The sequence below is a fragment of the Ochotona curzoniae genome, unplaced genomic scaffold (genome assembly GCF_017591425.1).
Source record: "Ochotona curzoniae isolate NIBS_2020 unplaced genomic scaffold, NIBS_Ocur_1.0 contig_4501, whole genome shotgun sequence".
NCBI classification, from domain to species: domain Eukaryota; kingdom Metazoa; phylum Chordata; class Mammalia; order Lagomorpha; family Ochotonidae; genus Ochotona; species Ochotona curzoniae.
This window is the reverse complement of record NW_024466307.1, coordinates 6,199,181-6,212,105: the sequence shown is the minus strand read 5'-3', so window position 1 is coordinate 6,212,105 and position 12,925 is coordinate 6,199,181. Positions and strand designations below refer to the sequence as shown.

General features: G+C 42.7%; 1 protein-coding gene across 3 annotated transcripts in view; it reads left to right on the top strand.

Annotated features, from left to right (window-relative positions):
• MEF2C (myocyte enhancer factor 2C) overlaps positions 1 to 12,925 on the top strand; it is a 146,823-nt gene that overhangs the window by 45,325 nt on the left and 88,573 nt on the right. For all 3 annotated transcript variants that reach the window (XM_040986026.1, XM_040986030.1, XM_040986027.1), the window contains exon 2: positions 6,333 to 6,525. In XM_040986026.1, coding sequence (XP_040841960.1) covers positions 6,472 to 6,525 — 54 coding nt within the window. In that variant the 5' untranslated portion in view covers positions 6,333 to 6,471. The remainder of the gene's footprint in view (positions 1 to 6,332; positions 6,526 to 12,925) is intronic.

The following is a 12,925-nucleotide window of genomic DNA, read 5'->3' as shown; positions in this document are numbered from 1 at the left end:
ACATCTTGAGAGCATTTGGAGTTTATTTTGGCGAGGGCCATGAGAAGGCTGCTTTCTCCGCAGTGTAAGAACACAGCCAAGACAACCTATAGCGGGAAGGACTGTGGCCAGGAACTGGGCTTTGCTCATGTTTATTCAGTTGTTTGTAATGCACTGCAGTCACTTCCTGGTATGTGTCTCCTAAATTTTGAAACTGTAAATAAAGTGATTTCAGTCCTTGATAACAGCAGATTAGGCCCACTTATTAAATTAATTGCAGGAGTTTTCTAAACGAGTTCCTTTTCAGCCTTATTATATTTCTGACATACATTTCATCTCCTTTTGTCCTTGGGGATAGATATTAAAGTAGGACTAGAAGCATTAACTTGGAGCTTTCAGCAGCCATGGTCATTGGGAAAATTGATGTAGCTCCCTAGTTATTTCTACTTGTGCAGCCTGAAGCTCTTCCAGGGTTGATATGAAAGGCAAAGTTCTGAATTTTTGTAACATTGCTGATTTCTTTTTTCCTTCATGCAGCAAGTGTTGTTATAAAGTCGGTGAAGTGCTCCCTGTTAGGACTTGCTGGTGGCTCGCTTGGTAAAGCAAGGTCATCCCCGCCTGGGGAAGGATTGCAGTGTTCACCTCGTGGTCTGTCTGCGTATTATAAGACTTTCAGTTTATGCCTTAACTGAAGTGGGTCAGGGCCCTGCACATTAGGGACCACACTTCCTGCCACATCTGGTGATCCCAGCTACCCTGTCAGTGAAAAGGCCTGCGCCCAGTTCTTGAGAGGGCAAGGGAAGCATTCTTGGGACTTCAATGTGGCTGTCTGTGGTCACCCAGCTGCTTCTAATCACCAGGTTAGTTCAGCTCAGAGTTTTCTGACTTTATTCGGCTTCTACTTCTCCTTGCAAACCATTCTCACCCCACACAGAAGATGCTGTACAAAGGCTGTCAGTCTGCTACTGAATAAATAAAACTAGGAAAATATTCATAGTACTTGTTTGTAAAACGACAATTCTGGGAAATACCTCCAGTGAAAGGTACAGAAGTTAATAATGAATCGGTTCAGCTCATCAGCTGCTGCTTACTGACTCCTGCCAGATCCCAGCGAAGCACAGATGAAACAGAAGACACTGCTGACCCGTGTGGTGAAGGGCAGGCAGGGTCAGTTCCAGCCGTTGGGGGGGTAGTGCCAGGGAGAGAGGCTTAGTGCTGGAGGCCCTGGTGGTCGGAGAAGAGGAAGTGATCAGGAGAGCACCCCTGTTGGCTGAGGACATGAAACAGGGGCTACAGTGGGACAGATCCAGGAGCCATGGAGTAGAGGGTGGAATAAAGAATGCAAGCAGAAGGAATGTGTATGTGAGGGCCCTTTCGGGGGAAGCAGGAAGGCAGAGCTAACAAATGGCAAAGGGGAGTCTGTGGGGACACCAGTGTGTATGCTAATATCTTACTGAGTCTTAAAGATGTCCCAGAACTCATCTTGTATGTCCCACACTACAACAAGCTGGAGAAGTAACTCAGTTTGGCATGATGGCGCTTGATCCTCTGGTAAGGCGTGGCTGTTGTTGAATTATCCTTAGGACAATGAGTCTTGGTTCCATGGCTTTAAAACAACTTGTCTTGCGCTCCTGGCTATGGGTTTGACAGTTTATAAATGACACGGTCAACTCAGGAAATCCTTGGATCATGAGACATCAGGTAGCTGAGCACAAGTGAGAAGGATCCAGTTGAATCGAACAATTCAATGTCAGAACAATACTTAGCAGCAAAAAAAAAAAAAGTAAATGTTCTATTTGTTCCTTTCAACCAAAATATCATCTTACCCCTCCTCGGTCTGTCACACAAATGATGAAATAGAGAATGGAATGCATGGAGATACAACACAATAAGCAAAACTGTTCATCAAAGATGATCATGAATCAGGGGATTGCCTGGATTAGTCATTAGCCAGGCCCGTGGGCCTTGTGGCCCCATGCTAAGCAGCTCACCTGTATTTATTAGCAATACTAGTTCCTGCCGTATGCTTGAGTATGCTGAGCTGTCAAGCCTTGCATTTTTACAAAGCAGTTTATGAGGATGCCCAGGCGAAGGAAAATGTAAGTCAATGAACAGGTTATCTGCTAATGTGAATAAGAGAAAACCAGAGTTTATTCTTTGCCAATTGACATCACATACTTTCATGGTTTTTATTTAAGTGACTGCCTTGCACCAAGGGTAGCAAAATTCAGGCTCCGCCACGAGAAGTTGAGCAGAAGCGAATTAATTTCTTCCCACATCTTTTCATGTGGCATGGCAGTCTCAATCTAAGATCAAAACACACAACTGAAGGTTATGTTTAATTTCTAAATCAAAGTATTGTGGGAAGATGATTGAGATCTGGTGATGACTCAGAGCCCTTTGATATGTGGTTTTCTTCCTACAGAAACCGTAGACTGCCATTGTCACAAGAGAAAGAATCTCACTGTGAGATTAAAAATAAGTGGCTCCACTTGAGACCGAGTGTGTAAGTCGGTGGCTTTCCTTCTAAAAAGGTGTGAGAGCCCCCACCACCCAGATGGCTCTGTTTTTGGATGTGAGAGCAAAAGAAATCAATGTATTTGAAGACAAAGTTTTTAATAGTTTTTGTGATTTTTTGTTTCAACCAAACGTTATCTTCTGTGCATGTGGGCTTTTTCCCAGGATGGAATTCTTCATTTGCCTCAATGGGTACGTTTCCGATGGGCTGGCCGCCAGGATGGTGGAAGGTGATTTGTGTAAGGCCTGCGATGTAGGGAAATGGAGTTTCTTCTGCAACTGTGCCCAAGGAAACTGGTTTGCTTCATTTTATTCCTGAAAGTGCTCAGAGCTGTCCCTGGTCCACAGTTCCTCACGGGCATTTGGGAGCTAGAAATTCCCAGTTGGCTTCCCAGGGGTGGGCTGGCCTCCCTCCGTGGCCCTTCTCTGAACCGCTCCCAGGCCTCTGGGCACCAGTGCTTAGTCCGGCGTGCTCAGACGGTTCTGCTAGAGAAGGAAGTGGAGAGTTTTGGTTCCCATTTTGCGCTTCTGGAACAGTTTAGGGAAGGAAGCACCTTTCCACCTTTGATTGTTCGTGGTTGCTGACATCACATCCTTCCCTGCCCAGTCTGTGCGTGTTTCCTGCCATTCTGTCAAGATGCTGCTGGGCTACTGGGAGGGAGTTGGAGGAGGAAGGGAGGGAGGAAGAGGGCTGCAGGGAGGGCGGGAGGGGGTGGTGGGTGTCACTCGAGGGCACGGTTGGGAGCAGAGAGCAAGCGTGGTGGGAGAATGACCCACATATGTGCCCTGAAGAAAGCTGCCCTGTCCCCGGGCCCTCCAACCACTCTGCCTCTGTCCTTCGGCTGTGCCAAATGCAGAGTGAACCCGAGTCAGCCATGATAAAGTTCCCCTTTTTATCAGTGAGCAGCCTGATTTCATTTTTCTTTGATTGAGATTGACCAAAACAAGACAAAAAGATGCAGAAGACCTTGTCACTGTGTAGAGGGGAAGCCTGGTAGAGCATTTCTCCTTTTAATTACTGGCTGTTTATGTGGGGCTCTGTCATTTTCCAAAAAGGCTACTTTCATGTGGAAGAGAGTAGCGGCCGGCGGCTGGAGTTATTTTAAGCTGTCGGCAGATTGTACGTAAAGAAACTGTTTTCAGCGTAGCTTGACATTCTGCTGTGTGCAATTCAGCTCCTACATTCTTCGTACGGCATGCATACAGCATGGCTTGACAGATCACTGAAGTTATATAACCTTTCCCGCTGCCTCTCTGGGCCTCGCAGAGAGCAGTGCTTGAAATCGACCCTGCCGTATTATTTTTGCATAAACTTCACCTTAGAGAATAATCATCATGTTCGGAAAACAACTGGTGAATTCTTGCTAACTTTACCATGTGGTGGTCCTAATCAGATGTTCAAACTACGAACTACTTAGGGGCGGCCTCACCATGATAACTCCTCGTGTGAACATCAGGCCAAAGTTTTCATTGTATACATGTTCAGAGAGCAGCACTTCTAGCAAATCCATTCTACAGAAAGCCAGAAACAGTAGATTGATTCTGTTGAAATCGAAATGTGCGTGTTCGTGACCGTACCTTGCATATCTCAAACAGAAAAATATCTCCAGGGACTGTCACATTCACTCATACGTTCTTCCTGGCAAAATATTCCCCAAAATGTTGTAAGAAATTTAAAACGAAGAAAGTCTCTTGTTTCAAATTTTTGAACTTTGGGGTGGTGGCATGGCACTGCCTCTGTGGGGAGCCGCTTCTCCAGGGATGTTTCCTTACTTCTCCGAGTTTTTGCATTTGGAAACGGAGGTCCAGCCACAGCCGCTGTCCCATGCCTTGTCACCACCCTCTAATCTGTCCACTCTGACCTTCCACCTTAAAGTGCATAAGTGCTTAGGCAGGCGTCGTCTGGTAAGCCGATAGTTCCACCAGCCCCAGGCTGCATGAAAGGAAAGGAAATTGTCCCCAGTGCCTTTTGCTGTGACAGACACAGAGCCTGTTTGTCTCTCTGGGTGCTTGCACATGCATGGGAAATGCCATTCTAATGCCGCTTGCTGCTAAGGTAAGCCCGTAGGAAACACAGGGAAGTAGGCCAGTTGAATGATAGTTAAGGCTGTTTCTAATTATAGTAGATGGGTGGCCAGTGTTTGGCAACACGGATTATATGATGCAATTGTGCTTTGTGGGTTTTTCACGTTTTTGTGTGATCCGAAGATCTCTTAATAGCTCATTTGTTTGTGTATATTTGTCAAGTGTGTGTTATTTATGTAACTTTTTAAAACTTGCTGAACTTCTTCCAACAGTTGGAAAGTATAGCCAACGTGGTAGTCTTGGGTCAGCAATGGTGACGTCATGGTATCACTCAGCATAGATATTGGGAGAGGTAGAACTGAGCTGGACCTTCCTACAAAGGCTCCAGGAACAGGAGAGTGGGGAGGCTGAGACTTTGAGTGGTGCTTAATCCACCAGAACTAATTACATCATAATAGCTTTTGCAACCGGATAATCACAGAAAAGTTACACTAAAAAAAAAAAAAAGATGGACTCAAGGTGATAAAAATTTAAAAATTAGAGAAATCAAAAGACAGCTGATGATCACAACGGGTATATACCAACTTCCCATTCCAAGAACTTTGAATTAGAGCCAAACAATCTATTAAGTCGCCTGGACATTGGTGTGGAGTTACATAATACACGTGGGAATTTATCAGGGCCGTTGTCTGACACGCCAACCAAAATAAACAAGGAAATTGTGCACAGTGCGTAAAGGAGCTTGCTGTCGCTGACCAAAGGTAGGCTAGTAACTGAAGCAGCCGCCTGCACTTGAAGGAAGCGCTGTGCAGAGCTGCTTAGGAAGCCGCTCGCTGGGCAACAGCTCTTCAGAGACAGTTTACAGCAAAATGAAGCATACACTTTCAATGTTCTGGACTCCTTCCGTTTATCAGCTGTCATTCCCGGTCCTTCATGAAAGTTATATCAGGTCTCGGAGATTTCCTTTTAAGTATGAAGCTTTTGCATTTCTGCATCTCACTCTCATAAAAGATATCCTTAATTGTTTTCCCTTGAGGGGACTTACTGGCTTTTTATTAAACGGAGATATAGCTGTCAATGGAATAATCATGTCGATTTTTGCATCGTTTCTGCTCTGCATATGGATTCTACTTATAGTTTAAGGCATTCAAAAGGGAAGGATTTCACTGCTGATAGATGCTCTCAACTTAAGCTTAAATATCCTGTAGTGTTTCTACAGCATTCTCGTAATGGCAATTTTCAAAAAAAAAAAAAAAAGATTAAGGGATTTAGATTTAAATGAGCTGGCATTTACATATATCAAGTAGCACTTTCGTAATCGTCCATCCTATTTGCATAACGAGGGACGTTATCACCTCTGCTGTCAAAATAGGAGATTGTTTTTCCTTCAGAAATGAATTAGCTGCCCTACTTAGCATACACAGGTACAGAAAGGTTCATTAACTCTCTGATTTAGGTAATTTTTCATAACAGAAGGGTGAAAATTGTCACCTAATTTCATTAAAAAATATTAAGAAACTCTTTACAAAAAAAAAATACATCTCAAGTGTTGGAACTTAAAGCTTGGTTTTTGTTTAAATGACTCGTTCAATTACTTCTGGGATGATTTTCCGTCGTGGCAAACAGACCATCCCTAGCAGGTGTTCCCCTGTGCAGACCACACCGTGCACTTTCAGTAAGTAGGGCTTCTCGTTCATTTGATTGCTCTGCTCCCATAGAGTTCATTTCCTTGATGAATCTAGACCACGTTAGTTCTTGTGAAACTGGCTTGCTGTTGCCGTGGTGTGACATTTTCCTTTTTGGTTCTCCAGGAACGAATGCAGGAACTTGGGAACTGAGCTGTGCAAGTGCTGAAGAAGGCCATTTGCGGCAAGGAAACAGGAAAGAGAAAGCAAAGGAAGGAAAAAATACATAATTTCAGGGACGAGAGAGAGAAGAAAAACGGGGACTATGGGGAGAAAAAAGATCCAGATTACGAGGATTATGGATGAACGTAACAGACAGGTGAGTGGGGTATACCTCTCTCAGTATCATTGTTTACATGGATTCCTTATGACACTTCCGCCAGAACTTGCAAACATGCATTAAGAGGAGCTTTGATGAATTACAAGATGGCCAGTTGGCATGCTCATTGCCTCTTAGTGGTAAAGAAAACAAGTCACTGTGTCTGCTAAGAGATACAGTTTACACATTTGTGATCATTACAGACATCTTCAACGTCGTGAGCTTTAAGTGGGAGCCTGAACTTGTGTGACACAAATGGCTTAATAATTAAGAGTTAATAAGCATAGCAGTGCTACTTTGCATGCATCATCAAAGATTTTCTTATGTTCATGGGAACTAGGTCTTTTGTGGTCATCCATTGAGAGGTTTTTAATATAGGCCAATTATTTTGTATAGAAATGGCTTTCGCTCTGTTCACAGTAAAAGACACTTTGAAAGACATCCAAAGCATGTTAACACTATGCTGCCAATAACTAAGAGATACTAGTCATTTAAAGCGTGAACTGTCCATTCACTCATGCCATTTTCCTAAATTCCTGGATTTTAGAAACGTGGGCAAGAAGTTACACAATTCTGTGTGACAATTAAAAATAAGTGTAAAAAATGTTCGAGGCAGATGGTGTTGAAAGTTTTTTTTTCTAGAACTGCAGTGATCGTGTCTGTGTGATAACAATTAACCTGTTCTGAAGACTTTATACATCCAAATGCTCAATGCAACACCCAAGATGTGTGTATCCTGAATGCCTGCAGCCCCCATCTGGTTTTCTTTGCAGTGGGGGTGGTTGATTGCATCCTACTCGGGGTCCAGTAATGGTCCATGTGTCAGGGCTGTCGGGTGTCAGCCAGAGAGTGGAGCTATGGGAGCTGTTGAACAGGCGTCATTTGGGCAGGTGAGAGAAGTGTTTGCCTCTTGCCCGTTTATACTGAGGTCAGCCTTGGGAACAGCCGGAACAGCCCACCAGACGCTCATCTCCCCTGCCGTCCCTCATTTTTTCCTTGGACCTATAAGTAGGACTAGTACTGACTTAGTGTTTACAATTCAGTATTGTTACATATGTGAGTTTTGATGAGTATCATCAAAGCCAGGATGCCTTTAGAAAGGGCAAAATCCTTTTAGTTCAAGTAGATACTCCTTTAAATTATTATGTATGGTAACATACACATGGGCTGTTTTTGGCTGAACACTGCACTAAAAAGTGAATAATACTAAGGTTTATAAAGTACTTTTTTCAGTGTTTTTATGCACATTGTTTACTGCTGTGGGTCTAATCAAAGAGCAATTATTTTGTCAGAACTAAGACCCCCGTTTTCTAAACTGGTGTGTAGGTTGAACCTGAAGATTGAAATATTGAGCAGCACGTTCCATTGATTATTTAGGCCTGATTAATTAGACTAGAACCTGTTTGGGGTACACTCACAACTTGTCTGAATTAGTATGTATACACTATTAATAAGACCTAGTAGCTTTTAGGTTCACAAGAACCCCTGTATCTTCCTTTCACTTACAAACACAGCAGAAAAATTTTGTGGGCTGAATTCATAAGCTTTCATTGTGCTTAATATAAAAGAATCTAAAATTCACATAGATATATGAGAATTATTATCCCATACTTTGAAATGAAAAAAGAACAACTTTCTTTCATTTAGATATATTTGCATTTATAATTGCCATCACTCTCTTCTGAAGAAGTCATAATAACTTTAAGAGAAGAGAGATTATTTAAAGTTAGCTTGCTTTGACTCTTCTTTCTCACCCTAGGGATGGATGCCTTGATTTTATTCTGTAGAAGTTAGATGACTTTTATTCTTTCCTCCAGTTTTTAAGTTGAATAGACCCTTTAACTCAGCACTTTTTAATGGCCTTAGAAAAATTGAAAATTACTATACATACATAGTGTATACACCTTGCACGAGAACCTGTGTCATGCTCAAACCCAACCTCCCCCAGGAGGGGTCCTGCCACCTATCTGAGACTCTACGGTCGGTCAGTCACTTCTCAACATAAAAACTGACACATCTGCACAGCACATCCTACCAGCAGCCTGGGACCTCCTCTGAGCTGCATATATCCAGGGAGAAAAGAAAGTGGTGAATGCTCGGCCTCTTCCGAAGCTTCCCCTGCCACAGACTGCCCTGCAAAATCTCTCACTCACAGTGGTCCTGTCATCATTTCTTAGAAGTCATCCAAGTTCTCTGCCATTGCCCTTGTTTATTTGGCTGCACACAGACAAGGGTGTGTCCTCCCCCCACCAAAAAAAAAAAAAAAAAGGAAATGCAGACTTAAAGTGTGAAATGAAATGACCCACATGATCAATTGTGTATCATTAGGAAACAAAACTGTTAGAAAACAGAATGGTTCCCAGTCAATTTTGCCTTTTTCTTGCATCATGGAAGCAAATCGAGCTAAAATTCAGAAAGCCCAACAACAAATATAAATAATTTAGGAGGCTAAAATTAACAGTCCATAAGATTTTCAGAGATCTTAGCTTTACAGAAGGTACTGCTTCTGAATTTTTAGTTTAGGTAAGATGGATATTTTTAAGCTGCGATGTTAAAAAAAAAAAGTCATGCACTCTAAATTTATTTTATAGACATTTTCCAAACAACTCAGTGATTGAGTAGCCATGCGTTACATGCCAAGGACTATATATGCGTTATTCTGCTGAGTCCTTGTCAGTCCCATTTTCGGCTGAATAATTCACTCATTTGTTAAATGATCAAGTGCTACCAGGCTATGTGTCTAGCACTATATACTCAAGAATCACATCCAGCTCAGTGCCTGCTACAGGGGTCCTGAAGCTTCTCTGTAGAGCAATAGCTAGCATCTCTCATGGTAAACAGTAGAATGTCTATTTTACCTTCTAAGATCTATGCAGCCACAGGCAAGGAGTAAGTGAACAAGCATGACATGTTCCAAACAGGTCTTATTGACCTGAACACAGGGGCTGAGTTTGACCTGTGGTCCCTGATTGTGGACTTGTAATTAAGCAGACACGAACTTTGTAAATAGATGGCAAAAATGACCTTCATAGGAGCATTGAATGAAATCCAATGAATTTCATATGAAAGTGTCAAAACACTATAAAAGAATAATGGGACAACAATGTTCACCATTGGGAACCACAGAAATGCTACAAGATGGGTTCGATGGGCAAGTGGCACCTGTGCAGAGGGGAGAACTGGGATGAGGAGTCCAAGGGAGGCAAGAGTAACTAGAGCCTGGTAGGTGATTATAGGAAGAAGAAGAAACAGAGCACTAGACTAGACCAGATGTTGCAAAGCACAGAAGGTCATTCTAAACCACAGGCCCAAGGTCACATTGTTGATCTTCGTAGCCAGGATCTGAGCCCAAATCTCTCGCTCAAATCAAGCAACATATGCTTTTCTCAGTCGTGCCGCGATGCATCCAGTGAAATATAATATCAGAGAGCAGTGTTATGTCACTGCGTTTCCCAGTTAAGTCATGCTGCACTCAGTATAATAAGACTTCTAAACGGATAGATTTTAGAGGAACACAAACCTGATTGTGGTCCTGATTCTGCCACCCTGTAGCTGTCTGCACTCCAGTAAAACACTCCCCCACTTGGAGCTTCCTCGCTTTCCTCACCTCTAGGGTGAGCATTCAAAAGTGGTAACTGCCTCATCAGGTCATTGACTTGGTCAAATGAGGTGATCGGTGTAGACTGCAGCATGTCAGAAGGGCTCAAAAATGTACTTATTAGCTATTCCTATTGAGACTCATGCTCCTCGAGCCATTAGATATGATCGTGAATTTGACTTGATTTTTTTTTTCAAAAATCATTGGAGAGAAAGTGTATGTGAGAGAGAGCCTGAGAAAATGCTTTCATCTACTAGTCTGCTCCCCACATGCAGCAACACCTGGTTCTGCATCAGACCCAAAGCCAGGGCCTCAAAGCTCCCACTGGGTCTTCCAGGACAGAAACACAAAGATATGAGCCACCATTCCCTGTCTCCCAGGGTCTGCATCAACAGAAGTCAGAAGCCAGAGCTGGGACTTGAACCCATACTTTCTGGTGTAGAATATGGCCATCTTACCTGCTATGCTAGATGCTCACCCCACAGTCAATGTGATTTCTATCAGAACAGCTCTTGTACTGTATACCTCCATTTCAAAAGCCCTTTATCTTGGGCCCTGTGCAATGGCTCAATAGTTAAATCCTCACCTTGAATTCACCAAGAGCTCATGTGGGCATGGGCTCATGTCCCAGCTGCTCCAGTTTCCATCCAGCTCCCTGCTTGTGACCTGGGAAAGCAGTTGAGGACAGCCCAAAGCCTTGAGACCTGCACCTGCGTGGGAGATCCATAGTAAACTCTAGGCTCCAGGCTTCAGATCAACTCAGCTCCTGCTGTTGTGGCCCCTTGGGGAGTGAACCAGCAGATGGAAGATCTTTCTCTCTCCATCTCTCTGTAGATCCGCCTTTCCAATAAAAATAAATGTAAATCTTTCAAAGACCTTTACCCTTAAAAGAATACCAGGAGGTGGGGGACAAAGAGAGGAAGTATAAAGTAGGAATGCCAGGAAGGAGTCCTCAGAAGTCACCAGCAGCATAGAGCAGCAGGCAGGTGAGACAGCGTGTCCTTGGAGGCAGGTGGGGACAGTGTGTCCTGGGATAAGCCACTCAGGAAAAGTTGTGCAGTAGGGTTTGTGACAAGGATAGGGAGAAGGAGTCTCCTAAACTCTATGCTTGAAGGACGTGTTTTCCGAAGTTACTGACCAAATGGTTTTTAACTACTAAATCACCATTTTTGTCCCTTGCAGCTTCCCACGTATGCTAACGCTGCCATTCCAGTCCCTCCATCTGTGTGTCTTCGTTTTACCCTTTAAGTCCCTTCATCATGTAGACAATTATAATCTTACACCCTCTTACACCTGGTGGAGACTTTTTTTAATCATGCCTCTGTAGCACATTTTAAGTGAATGTTGTCCATGTGAGACCTTTCCACAAGTATATTTAGAAATACATCTATCTGAATAAGAAGGGAGTTTTATAAAATGCATCGATGCTTAGGCTAGACCTGTTTTCTCATGTTTGTGCTTAAAATTTTCAGCTTCCCCACTTCGATGGGATGGGAGAGGTACACCCAAGTTTATTTATACAACTATGGGTTCAAAAGATTTATTTTAATGTTAGATTAGCTATAAGGGGAAAATAGCTGCCAAAAACATAACGAGAAACTAAACTGTTAAGAAAAAGATTTATTTATGTGCCTTAAGTTTTCTTCCCTGACATCATATCTGGCATACTTATAGTTTTTTTGCTAACAAAGAAAAATTTCATGTAATTATCAGTGCAAGAAACAGAGCAAACATAAAAGACAATTAGCAACATTCCCCTGTTAGCAGAATTCCCTTATGATTACAAGGAAATCAGAGTTCATAACTGTTCAATTTCCTAACTTCCCCTCTCCTGTCTCCCATCTCAGTGTCTTTCTGTGACTTGTAGTTTATACAGAATGAGCTAAGAGAAACACAGTAGGTCTCGATGCAGCCCTAAAAACTTCTTATAATGATACTGTAAAATCAACTGAAAAATAACAATAAATGGGTCAAAATCCCCCCAAAAAAACACTAACAAAAAACTTTTCATTTTACTCCTTCTTTCTTTCATTTTCTACCAGAATTTTAGCTAAAATTTCAGAATTTTTTTTTATGAAACTTTTCTTCCAGGTGACATACCCAGAATGTCAGTAAAGAAATTGGAGTTTTAAATCTGGGAGTTTCATCCTAAAAATACAATATAAATTCTTTCTTAATTGGGACTGGCACGGTGGCATAACAGAGAAATCCTCCATTGGCCAGCACCAACAGCACCCCTATATGGGTGCCAGTTCATGTCCTGGCTGCTCCACTACGTGATCCAACTTCCTACTTGTGGTCTAGGAAAGCAGCTAAGAATGACCCAAGTCCTTGGGTCTCTGAACCCATGTGGGAGACAAGGAAGAATCTCCTGGCTGCTAGCTTTGGACTAGCTCAGCTCTGGCTGTTGTGTCCATTTGGGGCATGATCTAGCAGATGAAAGACTTCTCTCCATGTCACTAACTCCCTCTGTAACTCTAACTTTTCAAGTAAAAATAAATCAATCTTCAAAAACCTTAGTCGAGTTGAGATTGATTCAGCCTTTAAATGTGAGGAGCTGGATACTTGAAAAACACTGATTAATGGCTCTTGGATGCATACCTAACCAGAAGTTGGAAAACAAGAGATGCAGTCACTGACACTTGCATCCCCTTTGCCATTTGTGCTGACAGAATGTGCAGATGCATTCGGTTTTCTTTCCTATAGACCAGTTACCTTTGTCATTGGAGCAATACATGCAACCTGTTCCCAAGGGTAAATAAGATGTACAGCAGTGTCCATGGGCTCTGAATCCAAACTGCT